We start from the raw sequence: 17,725 nt of genomic DNA on the forward strand, positions 1-17,725 counted from the left end.
TTTCATGATACCATAATTTTTTCCTCAGAATTGAGTGATTCCATATTTTTTTCCCTCTGCTTGGTCTAAAAAAGTAACCGTTACTGACTGCCACATTTTTTTTCCTGATTTCTTATAGTGTTTCTTAAAGCCAGAAAGTTGCCATTTGAAATGACTTTAGTTGTGTCATGTCTGTGATCTGCTTTTTTTCTACAAAATTAAACAACTGAATGAACATCCTCCGAGGCTGGTGATTCCATAATTTTTGCCAGGGGTTGTAGGACTGATACTTTTAGAGAAGCTATATATATTAGCTAACAACACGGAACAATGGACATTGATGCTTTCGTTGTGGACTCACACACCAATCCAGCAGGGGGTGGTAAATCATTGATATATTAAAAGCGTGTGTGTGATTTTATTTAGTAAGTTCAATGTAAGTACATAATATAATTATAAATACATTGAAAATACATATCACAGGAAAGTGAAAACATTTATTTCCATTGTGGTCCATTTAAAAATCAAATGACAAAATAGAAGTAAAAATAAAATAATAATAATAATTAGAGCCCGACCGATATATCGACCGGCTGATATTATCGGCCGATATAACCCCTTTTCAAAGCACTCACTATCGGCCGAAAGTTTGCCGATAGAACGCCGATAATTTCTCATAAACAGAACAGTTACTGAAATAATGTTTGTCTCGGCAGTGTAAAATGTCCTTGCACCGTTTGTCCAGTAGATGGAGCTCTGACTCCATTCAACAGAGCTGCTTACACCCCTGTTTAAATGTGTTCATCACCGGCCCCCGTAGTTTGCCGTCACACTGCGCTGATCGGCTGACAAAAGCATACAAGTAAGTTTATAAGGATGTTGTTTGTAATAACTTTGCGATTACATTCACCCCACATTTCTCTCGTTTCATTTCAACTCAGTTTATGTAGTAATGTGTCAAATGTGCTTCATTGCGTCGGTCACGCTTTTTATTATGCCCACGTTGTGTAGACCTTATTTCTAGCATGAAAAACTTTGTTTACTGCTAAGAGGTTGAAACATTCAGATTCACTGGTCGTCCAGAAGGGTTCTGGGAAATACTGCCGTTCACCATTAACCCTCTGGGGCTGACCAAGCTTTACTACATTGTAAATAACTTTTTAATGATATGAGATAGAAACTTACTCTTTTTTTTTTTGCTGCAAAGTTAACTCCGCGGACTTTCGATCCACCGCCGGTCATCTTGGTACTCCTCATAGAAGATGTGTGATGACGTGCGCAATGTGAGTCCACTTGGAATTGGTGCTTTGTCACATGGTTTTCCAAAATCCAATCGTAGGGCAGATTTACCTCACGTGATATGGCAAAGATGGTTTTCAGGAGTGATATTTTACTAGTTGGCCGTTTGAATAGCCCCCTAACTGCTCCAGTTGCATTTTTGCATTTTTTGAACTTCAAAATTCTTCTCTGTTATAAAGTTAATCAATATGAGGACAAAGCTTCAGCTTTTAGCTCATACCTTTTTTGTTAAGTGTCCAAAAAGAACATTTTATTCATATAAAAAAATATATCGGCTGATTTATCGGCTATCAGCAAATTAGACGATTTATCGATTATCTGCATTTTTTTCATCCAAATATCGTTATCGGCATCGGCCTCAAAAAATCCATATCATTCGGTCTCTAATAATAATGTTTATAACAAGAGTAGTCAGAGATTTCTGACGTCTGCCAATCCGGATCCGGATCACCTCCAAAATTCAGTGGAGTCTTCCATGCCCTAATATCTATCTGTGGTACAAATTTAGTGAGAATCTGTGAAGTACTAGTTTTGACGTAATCCTTCAAAGTGTGTTTAAAGTGAATCTTGATCCAGAATCTGGATTGGATCACCTCCAAAATTCAGTGGAGTCTTCCGTGCCCTAATATCTATCTGTGGTGCAAATGTGATGAGAATCCGTAAAGTAGTTTTGACGTAATTCTTCAAAGTGTATATAAAGTGAAATCTTGATCCAGAATCCGGATCTGGATCACCTCCAAAATTTAATGTAGTCTTCCATGGCCAAATCTGCATCCGTGGTGAAAATTTGGTGAGAATCTGTGAAGTAGTTTTGACGTATTCCTTCAAAGCCTGTAAAAAGTGATTCTTAATCCAGAATCCAGCTCCGAATCTGCATCACCTCAAAAATTCAGTGGAGGCTTCCATGCCTTAATATCTATCTGTGGTGCAATTTTGGTGAGAATCCGTGAAGTAGTTTTGACGTAATCCTTCAAAGCGCATATAAAGTGAAATCTTGACCCAGAATCCGGATCCGGAACACCAAAATTTAATGGTGTTTTCCATGGCGTCTTCCATGAGCTAATATGTATTTGTGTTGCAAATGTCATCAAAATGCGTGCAGTAGTTTTTATGTAATACTGCTATCAGTAATCCTTCAAAGCCTATATAAAGTGAAACTTGATCCAGATCACCTGTAGAGCCTGTGGATCCCCACGGGCAACACGTTAGTGTATGTACATATATCTGTGTATATTAGGCCTTGTCACAATAATTGCTATTTTGACTTATTGTTCGATATATAAAGATGAACATGATCTTTTTCATGGCCTTGATATATTGCCCTTTATGTGTATATTTGTTTCCATAAGTCCCCAACATTTCAGTGAGTCACACTGCTTCAGCAGGGGAGGAGAGGGCCTCTGATTGCACACGGCTTCGTATGTAAACAAAGTTATGTCCTTTCGATACTTCCAAATTATACGAGTTCCACGTGATGGCCAGTAAACATCCGGTCGTCATTGTCATGTTTGTGTTGCTTGATTATTTCATTTGTCCATCCACAGTCAATCAAGGAGCTACATGTTGCTAACATGAACAGTTGGTAGCTGTTTCAAATCTCGTGTCCACATCATAGCTGATCCCGTTCAGATTATGTACACAGCCCTCTGGTGTCGTCACCCGTGGTCGCTTTCTCTCCGACTTTTCGTGGTCACACTTCTCCAAAATCGGATAAGTATGTGCAACTTTCTCCATGAGACTCACTGGCTCCCAGCACAGTTTTCCAATGTAGGGAACACCCCTTACAGCGAGACATGTTATCAGCCGTGGGACCATCATATTCCTGAAATTTTAGTGTTTCTTCATGGTGACACTGCCGCTAGAAGTGTGTTAACCTCCTTAAAAAAAAAAAAAACTACCTGATGTTTCAACACTATAACTTATAAATGCCTTATCCATTTAATTTCAGAACTGATTTGCATAATCATATATGGTGGTTCCTCGCCTTTGAATATATGTGTGTGCGAGGTATACAGGAATGCTTCAGTTGCTGTTGTTGGGAGGATGTTTGGCAATGATGTATCAGTGCCTCACTGTGTATTAAGTACAAACACCATCTGCTGGCTGGAGAAGGTCCTGCTTGCAGCATTTGAGGAGAGAGGGTGCAGTTTAAATAATTATATTTTGTATGTTTGCCAAAATTTTAAGAAACGTGGTTAAATAAATACATAAATAAATCTATAATTTTTTTTTTAACTTGTACCCCAATTGGGTTTTGTCAACTGATGCTGTGCTCAGGATCAGGATGCCCCTAGCTGCGCTTCTCTTACACCCTCCACCTCATCAGTCTGCCTGCAGTAGCACAGCAGCAGCAAGGCATGCTGGGAGGAGGGGGTGGCAGTCCTTCCCTCCTCTCCATCTGTCTCTGAGATGTGATTGGTTGCTTTCTTGCCCAACTGAGTGCCCTCTGTTAGAGAGACAGACAGTCAGACAGAGAGGAGGGTGGAGGAGTGATGGAGGCTGCAGTGATGGGGTGAGCTGCCATTTTATCTTTATTCATCTATATTTCTGTTTTTCATCCACTGTCTCTCAGGCATTAAACTAAGAGAAAGAGGGGCTAGAGAGTGGAAGAGGAGGGGGAGGAGCGAAGCCAGTTTGTCTTTTTTCATTGTCTCTCTTTTCTTTATTTCTTTTTCTTTTTTGTCACGTTTCTCATGGATTTTATGTAGTGAACATCTGCAATAGAAAGATGTAAGGAAGGAATGAGGGATGAGGGAGGGAAAGAAAATGGCTGCCAGATAATGGAGGCTGGGTGAAGGAGATGGGAGGGAGGAAGGAGAATAAGGAACTAAAGAAATACAAGGGAGGCAGAAAGGACTGATTGGACAACAAGGGATGAAAAGAAGGAAAATGTTTTGTGGTCATCTTTTTTTTTATGATTTAAGTTTTTTTTTCTGTCATCATGCTCTGGCAACGCAGAGTCACATGATCCACTTTGACTAAATGATGATTGCTTTGAAGGTGCTGGGACACAGTTCTGATAATCTGTTTTAGCTTTCTTTAAAGACTCCTCCTTGGACCAGGATGCGAAACATGACTTACAGGGATATTTCACTGCACGCCATTCTACTATGATCACTCACGATCCAAAAAACTGCAAAAACCGGTTGAAACGGCTTAATCCGGCTTGCCTCGGAACAGGCTGGCTTATAAAGTGCAGACCTGGCAGCCCGCCCAAAAACAAAAGAAAAGAGCTGCATCCTTGGCCAGACCTGATCAAAAACCGCAACAAATGCTGCTTCGGCTGCTCGATCAAACAAGTTTCAAGCCATAGGCACTTTTGAATACCCCCTTTAAAGAAGTTTGAACATGATTGAAGACATTAAGTCTACCCATACCCCGAAGTTACCAAACAGTTAAAAAATTGGATCCTGATTTCAAATACGGCGCAGATGAAGGCCGTAACTACTCAAGGCTGTGAAAACTCTGTGGATTCCACGGATTTCATCTTGGGGGGGTTAGTGTTGTACTCTGTAATTGTAATCATCACTGAGTTGTTAAAATGCCTATCGCAAAGTGTACTCTTTTTTTATGACATTGTGCAAGTTCTATAAGTCCGCTGACACTGATCGGTGTGTTACAGATACAGATGTGTGTCTTCGGATCCACCGAAGTCGGACTGTTGCGACAGTTGCCGTAAAACGGGGCTAGTTGGTTGCTATGGCGGTGGTGTGTGGCTGTTCCATGACGCTGTTGTTTAAGCTAAACGTAGCGTATGTATATCGCATACTTTAAGAGCCATCAAGTTTTTAAAAGAAGAATTTTACGGCATGTCTGTGTCACGGAGCGACATCATAGAGAGGAAAGATAGTGAGAAACATGGTTTGAAAAAGTTTTATAAGGGCAAGAATCCATGGAATTGGCGCCGGGTTGAATTTAAAGTTTGTCATCATGAACACAGATAAAAGAAACGGGAAAAGCAAACTGCATCTTGTGCCCTCAAGAAACATTGTAAGAATTTTTTTGTCTCTGGAAAATAAACATTGTGCTGGTCAAACAGGATTTCAGACAAGATTATGTGACTCTTTTTTAATTAATGTAGACTTTCTGTCACTGGAAAAAAAAACATTGTGGCTTTGAATGGATTTACAGGAATTTACACAAGGATATAAGTGACTTTTTTACTATAAGGTATATTATTGATTGTTATTTCACAGTGATTTTCAAAATATTCTACAAGCTTTAGCTGTGTTTTTTTTAAATGCTTTAACAGTCTTTTCAGTTTTCATGAATTTCATGTAGTTTAATTATGAGTTAATGCATAATTTGGTTTACAATTAAAAGGAAAATCTTTCCACGTCCTACTTCCATGTCATATTCTGTTCTTTTTAACATTATCATTGACAGTTCAAATGAAAGGTTCACTCTAGGATCATTTAAATATGAACTTCTTTTGAGTTTTTTTTTTTTTTTCTCTCCTTCCAGGAGACATTTTTTTTTTCTTCCAGGAGATGCTGAAAATGTATCATTAGATACAAAATTAATATGGTTTCTGGGGCCCGGTGGGCCCTAAACCCAGACTCCTGGGGGGGCTGCGCTCCCAGACGCCCTGCAAATTTTCCGCAGATTTTACAATTTTCTTTTCACAGCCCTGCTACTACGTATACCAAGTGTGTTCAAGACTGACAAAGATGGATCAAGAAGTTGCACTGATGCTTCAAAACGTGCCCCAGTTTACCGTTCGGGATTAAATGGGAAGGAATGGCACTCTGTGGAATAGCCCCATTAGGTCTCAGTACATGCTTTCCTGTACTGGTGATGGCATTCTGTATAGTCACATGACTGCTGTCCTAATCCTGAATCCCTTTGTGTATCAGTTGGATGTCCGTATCTGCTCTTGCACAGATGGGTCCAGGTGTTGACTACAGCGCCTGTAGACAGTTCTCATAGCACTTTTATTGCACATGATTTTTTTTTTCTTGTTTACAGAACCCTGCTGTCGCATAAATGTCAGTGCATATGCTGTCATGTTGGTGGTAGATCCTGGAGCCACTTGCTCAGCCATACAGAAGTCGGCCAGATATGAAACGCAAAAGTGTTTTTTCTCAAAGTGCATTGAACACTTGGATAATAAGGAATATCCAAGTTAAGGAATGATATTTAGCAAACACTTTGCTTGGATAATTTAACACTGTATGTTGTTCTACAAACTTCACATCAGTAACGTAAACCTAGCTGTGATGATGGTGATGATTGTAAAAAAACAAAACAAAATCATGAATATCACTTATCAGTTTGAAATCAAGCAGAAATTAACCAGTAGAGCTCGTATCTGGACATAAGTTTGTGCATATTAATTCCTTCTAAAAATACAGACCTCTTCTGAAACTTAAGTAAATTAATGTCACTGTCTGAAATATTCTGAGGTTAAATGCACCTGATTAAATACAGTTAACCAGAATGATGAACCCACACTACACAGTTCATTAACAGAGATTAAAAGAGCAGCAAAAGTTCAGACATTACATTGATCCATACTCCTAATTAACTCAGTGACTTGAGCAGATATTACAGAGAAAGAGCAAATGATCACATATGAAGAAGATGTTAATTTACTGAATAAACATTGATGTGCAAAGTGCATATTTCCTCATATGTATTCACAGTAGGCATGTGAATCTCATCACTGACATCAATTGGATACGCACCTTGATACACTACCAGCGATACGATACATATAGTAATACATGACAAAACGATGTGCTATGATTCACCCCTGTTCCCGATTCGATGTGATTTGATATGTATTTGATGGTGATTCAATTCCTCACAATGCAATACAATGTGATTTGTTGTGATACGATTAGGAATGGGTATTGATAAGATTTTATTGATATTGATGCCATTATCGATTCTGCTTATCAATCTGATTCTTTATTGATTCCCTTCTCAATACCTCTTGTGAATTTTGTGTGTACTAAAATTAGGCTTTACAGGTTTTCTATGTCGGCAACATTTGATTGAGTCTTAATGTAAATAAATATGAAATTGGTCACTGGATCCTTGATCTCTGGACATAAATAGAAATAAACAAAATCTCTAGTTTTTGTCAAAAGGATTTCCTTTCAGATATTAATGACACAAATAACTCCATAGACTTCTGAGTTGAGCTTTTCCAGCCGGCTGCAGGTCAGGATGTAGTTCATAAAGAATGGAGGATGTCTCATTTTGGGGGGGAATGGTTTTGGTCAGTTGTAGTTTCTGTGTAGGCTCTCAGTTGTCCAGGTGGTTTCCATAGTAGAGAAGCTTGAATCTTCGACTGGACTGGGTTGCTTGACACGAGGACATTTCGCTTCAAATCGCAGAAGCTTCCTCAGCTAAAATTTAGCTAAAATTCTTAGGGTTTAGCTAACCCAGTCCAGTCGAAGATTCAAGCTTCTCTACTATGTCAGTTGTAGTTGTTTGTATTGTAACATTTGGAAAGAGGTGTCATTTGATTTAAAACAGTGATTCGCTCTGAAGCTGTTAATTCCAAACTTCCTCTGCACGACGCTTAGTCCCACGAAACAGAGGATATTATTATTATTATTATTATTATTTCCTTTACCTGATGGACAACTTCAGTTTATCCACTGGCTGGTGCTCATGCCAGTGGACTTGCCGCTTCTGAAAACCAGCGAAGCAGAGACCCAGCGAACAGCGGGTCGAAGCGCTGGTTCGTTGTTTCAAGCAGACCTGCTGCAATCTGCAATCAATGTAGAGAAATAATAATTTTCTTGATAAACATGCTCAGAAGCAACATTCGCTCCGGTGTCCCGAACCATCCATGGTGCTTTCAATGTGCCTTGGAAAAAATCGATGCAAGCAGGCAGCAAGCGATGCAACACAATTCAACCCGCCAATTGAATCGATGCACTTGCATCGTGTACCTTTGTATCTAGATACTGATTCATATCTCTTAATCTCCACATACGTAATTCACAGGAGTAAAATACTGCAGGACTCGCCTGACATGTAGAAATTTGTGTTATCCCAGCGTTACCACAATAAAGTTCTGCATTAGTATCCCCTTATCAGCAGTGTTTACTGACTGAGCATTAGCAGACTGATGGACAATTGAGCTGTGAAGATAAGATCAACTTTATTTATCCTGAAAGAATTTATTTTACCAGAGTGCCGAAACAGTAAATGGTGAACAATGATTTGGTTTTGTTTTTTTGCAATAAATACATTAAATTATATGAAATGACTGGAAGACATCGCACATAACTTTGAGTAACTGAATAACTCTGTTCATTTTGTATTCATCCTGCAGAAGGGGGAGGAATTATACACTCTGATTGCCACAGGTAGGAAAGACCTGTGGCATTCTGTGGTGCACCTTGGTGGTCTATGGCAGAAGGTGATCTGACAGGACGACAGTGTGGCATGCAGGAGGTGGGAGGTGTTGTCCAGGATGCTGAGTGGTTTCTGTGAAGATGATACTCTAGTCTATAGCAGAGTCACAGTGCCACACTTGGACCCTCATTTATACCTGATTTAGGATGTTTAGCATAGCATTTAGGATTAACATGTGATAATAACTGAAATTTGTACCCTGCCGTGTTGGGAAAGTGTGTTTTGTACCCTTTACTGTCCTAGGCTAGCCATATCTGTAAAACAGTGAGCTGTGTTGGTGACCAGGATCAGTATGGTTGCATGGGTCAGATCTACTCTCCATATGTGAATTTACTGTAAACCGATGTGGATTAGATCAAGTGGATTAAAGTGGATTAATATGGACTGTCCACCTTTTTTCTTTTTTTTCATCCCTCGCCATTGAACTGCAGAACAGGTAGCTGAGTGGATAAGTAGCTGGTCTGCTAATCTGTGGACTGGAGTTTGAATCCCGCTCATGTTACCCGTCTGTGTCCTTGGACAGGACACTTAATCTGCGTTGTTTTAGTTCACTTACCTAGCAGCAGTAACCTGGTGTAGGGCTGGTGTCCCATGCAGGGGGAGTCACAGCTGTCATCCACTTTAGACTACGGAACGCTACAGATAAGCAAAGCACCAGCAGGCCTCAGGGACTTACTAACGTCGTCATTGAAAATAAAACTGCTCTTTTCATTTCTTTCTTTGTGTTTTTCCTTTGCTCCTACACAGTAATAAAATGCTGTTAGTCATTCCTTCTATAACAACTTCCTTTTGGTGTGCTCCCACCAGGTCAAAGGTCAATCCTCCAACATGGCGGCAGCGTCATATGACCAGCTGTTGAGGCAGGTGGAAGTATTAAAGATGGAGAACTCCAACCTGCGACAGGAGCTGCAGGACAACTCCAATCATTTGACCAAGCTGGAGACTGAGGCCTCCAACATGAAGGTGGGAACCTATAAATACAGTTTCTCTTTAGTTGCCCGTACACTTCTGAAACTGGAAGAATAGCTGGAATCAACAGAGCTGCTGCTTTCTTCTATATAGCTAACCTATATATGTTTGGAGTGTCACGTTAAACAGCCTGTGTTCAGACTGCCAGTTCATACCTGATTTTATTGCATATCTGATTGAAATCTGATCTCTCCGATTGATTGTCCACATTATATATAGCAAGTAAACTGGTCCGATCTGTGTGTCTGTGTGGCAAACCTCATTTGCCTCTTGTCTACTTCAGTTGCTGTAGCAATGCAGTCACTCACATGGAAGCACTGCGGTCACATGACTGCTGTCCGGTGTCAGTCTGCAGTTCACTTTTTCTCAAATGTTGCAATAAACTCACACAAAGCATTGACTGACAACACCTGGATTATAAAAATAATCACAGCTGGTGGTATATGCATTTATATAATTATGTTTTTAAGTTTATATATTATAAAACATTCAAAAGGAGCTGTGCATTCGGGGGGGGCGGGGTGCTGCTGTCGGACAGCTATGCAAACGTACCAAAAATGTTTGTGTCCTAACGCACATCTAAAATATGGTCACAGAAGACACAGTGTGGAAACAAGGCATTAATGCTGTTGAAAGACTGAGCAGCAGGACAACTCTAAAATGCAGCACGGTGTGCACATACGTGCAACAGCTTGTCCATCGAGTGTGTTTCAGCATGAGGCATTATACCCAGAGTCTGATCTCGGCATTCAGACCAAAGCAGATTTGCAAAAATGCAATTTCAATCACATCGAAAAGCGGGATGGGGGATTTCATGCACTTGTCACTGTCAGACTTGCTGCATGTGATCTCAGATTCAAATCTGATATGCACATAAATTGGATTTTTGCTGCCAGTCTGAACGAGGCCCTAAAGTCCTATCAACTGTCCATGTCAAAACGCAACTGCTGTAAGCAAAATATACACATGAAGCAACTGACATACACCATAGAAGAATATATCTATAATCCTGCTCAATGAACATGGCTGCTCTGTGTTCAACACAGCCACGCTGTCTGTGGGAGACAAACTGAGAGATGGCCTGTCTTCAAAGATCAAAAAGACCGGACTAGCAACTTAACAAGTTTTAAGACTCCTGATAACGTTATCAGTTTGCTGAATAACTGTATGTCGTCCATCCTCTGGCCATTCGAGATCCTTGCAGGTTTATGAAGTGTGGTGATTATGTAGAAACTGTTGAGATCTGAAGCATGCCAATGGATCAGGACCATCATGTAGAAGTAAACGAGGAAATTTCCTTTTTAATGACTGATCTGGCATCAGTTCAAACACTGGCTCACCAGTTGCAGTCTGTTTGATTGAGACTTTGCTGTTCACTATTTGGAGCTATTGATTGTTGTGACCACTGGACTTTATGTACAGTGAGGCAAATAAGTGTTTGATCCACTGTCAATTTTGCAAGTTTTCCCACCTACAAAGAATGGAGAGGTCTATAATTTTTTATCATAGGTACACTTCAACTGTGAGGGACAGAATAAAAAATAAATAAATAAAAATTCAGAAAACCGCATTGTGTCATTCTTAAATAATGAATTTGCATTTTAATAGATGAAATAAGTATTTGATATAATAGAAAAACAGACCTTAATATTTGGTACAGAAACCTTTGTTTGCAATTACAGGGGTCAGACGTTTCTTGTAGTTCTTGACTAAGTTTGCACGCACTGCGGCAGGGATTTTGGTCCACTCCATACAGATCTTCTTCAGATCTTTCAGGTTTCGAATTTCAGCTCCCTCCAAAGATTTTCTACTGAGTTCAAATCTGGAGACTGGCTAGGCTACTCAAGGACCTTGAAATGCTTCTTAACGGAGCCACTCCTTAGTTGCCCTGGCTGTGTGTTTCAGGTCACTGTCATGCTGGAAGACCCAACCACGACCCATCTTCAATGCTCTTACTGAGGGAAGGAGGTTGTTTGGCAAAATCTTGCAATACATGACCCCATCCATCCGCCCTTCAGTACAGTGCAGTCGGTTTGTATTTTTGAGGGTCTGCTGAAAAGTTCTGCCTCCTATGCAATTATTTCTGTAACAAGCAAGATACTTCCATGAATGGCATGTCTGCTTATAGCTTGGAATGTTCTCTTTCAGGCAGTGTCATTACTTCATAGTCACCTTCTCTTTCCACACACTTACTCTGATGTCGGACAGGTTTTTGCATTCCATTGATGAAGAAATTGAATGTCTTCTCTTGGTGTGACTCGCAGCTTATTGCATGTCTCCATCATTAGTGTAATGGTGTCCATTCCGGTGTTCTTTCAGCTTTATAAAAAGGAAAATGTCTGCAGGCACCAAATTAGGACTTTATAGTGGGTGTGATAAAGATTTGAGCTGCATCCTGTGTTTGTGAGCTTGTGTGTGGACGAGAATTGTCATGCTGAAGAATTGTATTTTCCAGGATGAACCCTCTTCAAGCTTTTACTAAGTGTTCACATATTGGTGGGCGTTGACAGGGTTCCAAAAATTCTGTGAGGACTATGCCATTACCCCCACACTTGATGTGGGGGTAATGCGCATCTGTGGCTATTATGGGGTGCCCCCAAGGACCTGGTCATACAGATTTGTTGGGGCTAGCCTTCAAACTCCTCCCATCTTCTGAATGTACTGACATCCACACAGGCGTCACCATAGAAACACTTATTTATTTATGCGGGCTGGGGTGGGGGGGGGTTAGCCGTTTAGAGTCTCATCTCTGAAAAGTGTGGACGCCACTGTGAACCTGAGGCAGCTTATGCGGGTGGACACCTAAAATGTCTTTTTTCTCTGTCAGGATGAACTCTTTGCCATCTGCTCTTGAAATTCTTGACTACATCATTAACTGCTGGTAGCAGACCCATGTGATGTGCATCAATCCTGCCACTGCTGTGCACACTCATGGCAACCTCTTGGCAAGCTTGTAAAGTAGTTTGTAGTCTAAGCAGGAATCATCACCATGCCACCAGGATTTTCAGTATTTGACCACTCTCTGCATGCTATTACCAATCATTGTGACCCGTACAGCACTTTTAGTAGATGAAGGCTCCAGCAATAGACCTAATCAGCAGATCAGTTGTCCACCCAGACTATCGTGAAAGTTTCTTATTTTCACATTTTTCATTTTTTTTTTTTTTTTTATCTGGGTTTTGTTGCTTTTCTGTTATTCATTGTGTCTCCATTGTTTTTGGCTCATTTAGCTGTTCTGCATCCTTTCCAAGCACACACTTCCTGTTTCCTATTTCCTTTTTTTTCTTTCCTCTCCGTGACTTAAAAACTGTCCAGCTGCAGATACACGGTGTGCATTTGCGTGTGGATTCATTATGTCGCTGTATGAGCGATGTCACTTTATTGTGGTGAGTGAATAAAAATATTTTTATTTCCCCTTCAGGCAACAGATATTGAGGATATTGTCTCTGTCTGTGGGTCTTTCTCTGTCTTTTTGTCTGTGCCTCTGTGTCTGTCTTACTTTCTGTTTTTGTGCCTCTCTCTCTCTCTCTCTCTCTCACTCTGTCTGTCATTCACTCCGTCTGTCTGTCTCTTTCTCGCTCTCTCTTTGTGTGGGTCTCCCCCACGTCTGTCTGTCGGTGTCTTTGTCTGTGACTCTTATTCTGTCTGGGCTAGCAGATGAATTAAATGCCTATTTCTGTGTAAAGTTTTGGTCTGTGTTTATGTGTATCAGTTAAATTTATTTATATAACATGAAATCACAGCATAGGCACTTCACAAGGGTAACACCCCTGTCACACATTAACGATTTAGCTAGCATATGCCGATCGTATTAAAAACACTGGCGTACATCCAATAACTTATGGGTAAGTTTTGTATAAGTTAAGAGCACATTGAAGCACGCTGATATACGTCATAATATGCTGAGCACCTCGAAAAATTTTGGGCATACACAATATTTTCAGTGTATGCCAGCGTATGACTCATACGTTCTACACATGCGGTACATAAGTTGTAGTAAGTTAAGTGATTGTTGACACGTTTCCTGTAAGTTAACCCCTGGTCACACCGAATAATGAGTGATGGATAATGAGCCACGTAGCTTTTTTTTTTTTTTTTTTGGTACAAGTGGAGTTATTCAAGAAATGTGGGAGGATAGTGACTCTTAGAGGCAGATTATTCGGCTAATGAGGCTCATCTCTGAGCGTGGCGCTAATTTCAAGAAGTTCAAAATTTACCAAAAATAGCATGGGGCAATTTGTGTATGAGGTACTACGAGGACAAATGAGGATGTTAGAGGCATGTTAGTGGTGAGTACGAGGCTGTTAGAGACCCATTATCCGAGTACCTAGCGGCTACGAGGACAGGACAGGCTACATGCAACAGAGCAGGTTCCACTCTGAGAAAGCCCTTGTAGACTTTTTTAACATTTGTTTCCTGCAGTTCCTTCAGAAGAACAGAATATATGTGGCTCATTATTTGAATAATCACTGAAATTTCTGATAAATCCATACTTGGCTCATTATTCATGGCTTTATTATTCGGTGTGACCAGGGCTTTACTCGGAAATAAAAATGCATCCATTAATACCGTCCATAGATTGGCTGAAAGCTGTCGTCCTCGTAAAAACAGACTGTTTTAAATATTAAAACCATTCACACACGGAGTAAATATAAAGTCTTAATCTTACCTGTTACATCATTTCAGTTGGATTCATCATCAAAGCCTGACGAAAACGTATCCACATAAAGCGTCCTGATTTTGGAAAATGACGTTTAAAAATTCAGTTCCTTGTCACGGTTGAAAAAACGTAGTGTTTTTATGAATTCCCTCAGTGTTTTTTCAGCTCTCGGTGCGTTTCTGGGCCTGAACCAGGCAGGGGGACTGATCAGACGGGGTCAGGGGGAACCGATCAGTCCACGACACTGTCGCTTTCTGCCACAACAAGACAATTAAGTTATTTTAAAAGTTGAAAGAGTCACAGTGCCTCATTCATTCATGTCAATGTTTAACACAGACATCAGTCGATAATTCTGCATTCTGCACACAGTGAAAATAAATGTCATGATCCACCAAACAAAAATAAAATAATGTTAAATTACTTTGTTTTGCCTCTTTGTGGAGGGGGCGAAGCTGTGCAACAGCGTATGCACTCTCGATGACGTGCTCGTCAATATTTATGTGTTCCACCTGCCAAACAAAAGGGTTCTTTAAGTGGTAGAAACTCAAACCAAGCCAGATTTTCAGACACACACCATGCTCTGCAGTACCGACCCGGACCACTCGGTGTAAACAGGCCATCGGCATATGCTGGCTAAATCGTCAAGGTGCAACATCTGCATAATTTATTAGACATACACCCGCATATGTAAGTTTTTAATACGGTCGGCATATGCTGGGTAAATCGTGAAGATGTGACCGTGCCCTAAGGTCTAACCTTACCAACCCCTCTGAGTAAGCATTTAGGCAACAGTGGTAAAGGAACAATTTTCTCAGACATTTTTGAGGAACAAACCTCAAGCAAATCAGATTCAGAAGGGTGACCAACTGCTTAGGCCATGCAAACAATAATAAACATCAAATATAGTACAACAAAGAATTGTCAAACATGCAAACAAAAATAAATGTCCATGGAGAAAGTCCCTGAGATAGAGTTCAGCACGTAACATGACCCACGGTTCATCATAAGTACAGCAAGTATAAGTATTGGACATGTCACCATTTTTTCCTCAGTAAATATATTTCTAAAGGTGTTATTGACATGACATTTTCACCAGATGTCAGCAACAAGTTAAGTAATCCATACATGCAAAGAAATCAAACCATAGATGTCCATGAAATTTAGTTATGTGTAATAATGTGAAATGACACAAGGAAAAAGTATTGGACTCCTGAAGAAAGGGAGATGCAAAAAGACATGGAAAGCCAAGTCACCAGCAGTTAGAAAGCAGTCCTGCCCCTTGTCATTAATATCAACTGGTTCATTACCAACTAATGACCGATAAAAAGGTGTCTCATTCCCAAGGTGTCACACAAGAAACAGCTCCATGCTGAGTAAAAGCAAAGAGCTCTCCCAAGATCTTTGTAACCTTATTGTTGCAAAACATACCAGTGGCATTGGTTACAGAAGGATTTCTAAACTTCTGAATGTTTCAGTGACCACTGCTGGGGCCACAACCGGAAGTGGAAAGAAAATCATTTCACCGTGAACCGGCCATGACCAGGTGCTCCTTGTAAGATTTCTGACAGAGGAGTGAAAAGAATTGAAGAAGAGTTGTCCAAAAGCCAAGGACCACTTGTGGAGAGCAACTGAACAATTGCTTGAAAAACAAGCAAAACAATAAGTAATGCACTCGACAGTCATGCTCTGTGTGCATGCTCACCACACAAGACTCCATTGCTGAAGAAAAATCATGTTGAAACTCATTTAAAGTTTACTGCGCAACATTGAGACATGCCTGTGAAATACCGGGACAATATAGTCTGATCAGGTTAGACCAAAACTGTACTCTTTGGATGCCAAAATTCATACCATGTTTGAAAGTGAAATGGCACTGTACATCACTCCTAAAACACCATACCAACAGTGAAGTTGGGAGGTGGGAACATCATGGTGTGGGGCTGTTTTTCAGCATACGGCACTGACAAATTTCATAATTGAAGGAAGGAAGGAAGAATGAAAAAAAAAATCTGCTGCCATCTACCAGGATGATGAAGACGAGGGTGGACATTTCAGCAAGACAGTGATCCCAAACACACAGGAAACTCATTTGGTTTCAGAGAATGAAACTAAAGCTGCTAGAATGGCCCAGTGAATTACCTCACTTGAATGCAATAGAAAATCTATGGAAATAACTAAAGATCAGAGTTCATACAATGAACAAAAATATAAACACAACACTTTTGTTTTTCCTCACATTTTTCATGAGCTGAACTCAGAGATCTAAAACATATCTACATACACAAAAGGCCTATTTTAATTTTGGTCACAAAGCTGTCTAAATCTGTGTTAGTGAGCACTTCTCCTTTGCCGAGATAATCCATTCTACCTCACAGGTGTGGCATATCAAGATGCTGATTAGACAGCATGATTATTGCACAGGTGTGCCTAATGCAGCTACTTTACCAAGCTCCGTCTGCCACCAAGCAACCGGTGGAGCAGAAGGAGATTTCCAGGGTGAAGCGCATACGCCCCACCATCAGAGCTGTCTGAACCCATTCTGTCTCATGTGAGGGAAGGGAATCAAGAATAGACTGGTCGCCCAATGTAAAATGGCTCTGAGAGAAGGGTACATCATGCTTAGCCATTTGTGTGGCATACCGATATCCCCCCCCCCCCCCCCCCGCCAGAGGTCTTGGATCTTAGAGCATCTCCAAATCATGTGGATAAGCGTGCCCTCCTCTGTCTTACATTTCCAGCACACCGAAGACTAAGGAAGTTTCACTCTACACAATTTTGTTGTTGTCCATTAAATCCCGTTTAATATCTTAAATTGCACAAGATGTGTTCTTAGCTCCCTTGACAGTTTTTTTTTTGTTGTTGTTTACATTTAGCAGAATCCTGGTTTGTTGTTCTAATAAATGTTAAAATCAAAAAGTCATACATTTGCTGTTTTCTGTAAATAAATGAAGAACTACACTTCCTACAGATTTCTAACAGGGAAAAAAAGCACAGGTCAGGAAACAAACCACGTTTCGTTGTTAAAAAAATGTGTAAAATGTAATTGAAAACAGCTTTCCTCAAGCCAAGAGGTATAGCTCAGAGGAGCTGTTTCACTGTATTATGTGCAACAGGTTGGTCATTGATGGCAATGTCCCACAGCAGCCTATACTCAGGGTTCTTGAAATGGATCATTATGTCCACCTGGTGGACATTTGCCGTGAATGCCGGAACAATTGAGTTTTGCCAAGAGCTTGTGTGTGTGTGGGGGGGGGGGGGGTCCTTAGGCTTCTTACTTTTTTCACTTGGGGTCACCACAGTAGAGCTGAGATAGATCTGCATTTTGATTTGGCATAAGTTTTACGCCGGATGCCTTTTCTGACATAACTCCACATCACATGGATAAATGGGCAGGGGTAGTCTTGAACCAGGAAGCTTGTGTGTGTGTATCTCTCTCTCTCT

General features: G+C 40.5%; 1 protein-coding gene across 3 annotated transcripts in view; it reads left to right on the forward strand.

Annotated features, from left to right (window-relative positions):
- The window catches only part of apc (APC regulator of WNT signaling pathway), a 56,933-nt gene that overhangs the window by 3,779 nt on the left and 35,429 nt on the right, over positions 1–17,725 (forward strand). Inside the window, exons 1-2 of one of the 3 annotated variants that reach the window (XM_034191750.1) lie at positions 3,634–3,790; positions 9,463–9,618. In XM_034191750.1, the coding sequence (XP_034047641.1) occupies positions 9,484–9,618 (135 nt within the window). In that variant the 5' untranslated portion in view covers positions 3,634–3,790; positions 9,463–9,483. Of the gene's footprint in view, positions 1–3,633; positions 3,791–9,462; positions 9,619–17,725 lie in introns of those variants that run through there. The other 2 variants (XM_034191751.1, XM_034191752.1) reach the window with 2 other exon arrangements.

The sequence above is a fragment of the Thalassophryne amazonica genome, chromosome 17 (genome assembly GCF_902500255.1).
Source record: "Thalassophryne amazonica chromosome 17, fThaAma1.1, whole genome shotgun sequence".
Taxonomy (NCBI): Eukaryota; Metazoa; Chordata; class Actinopteri; order Batrachoidiformes; family Batrachoididae; genus Thalassophryne; species Thalassophryne amazonica.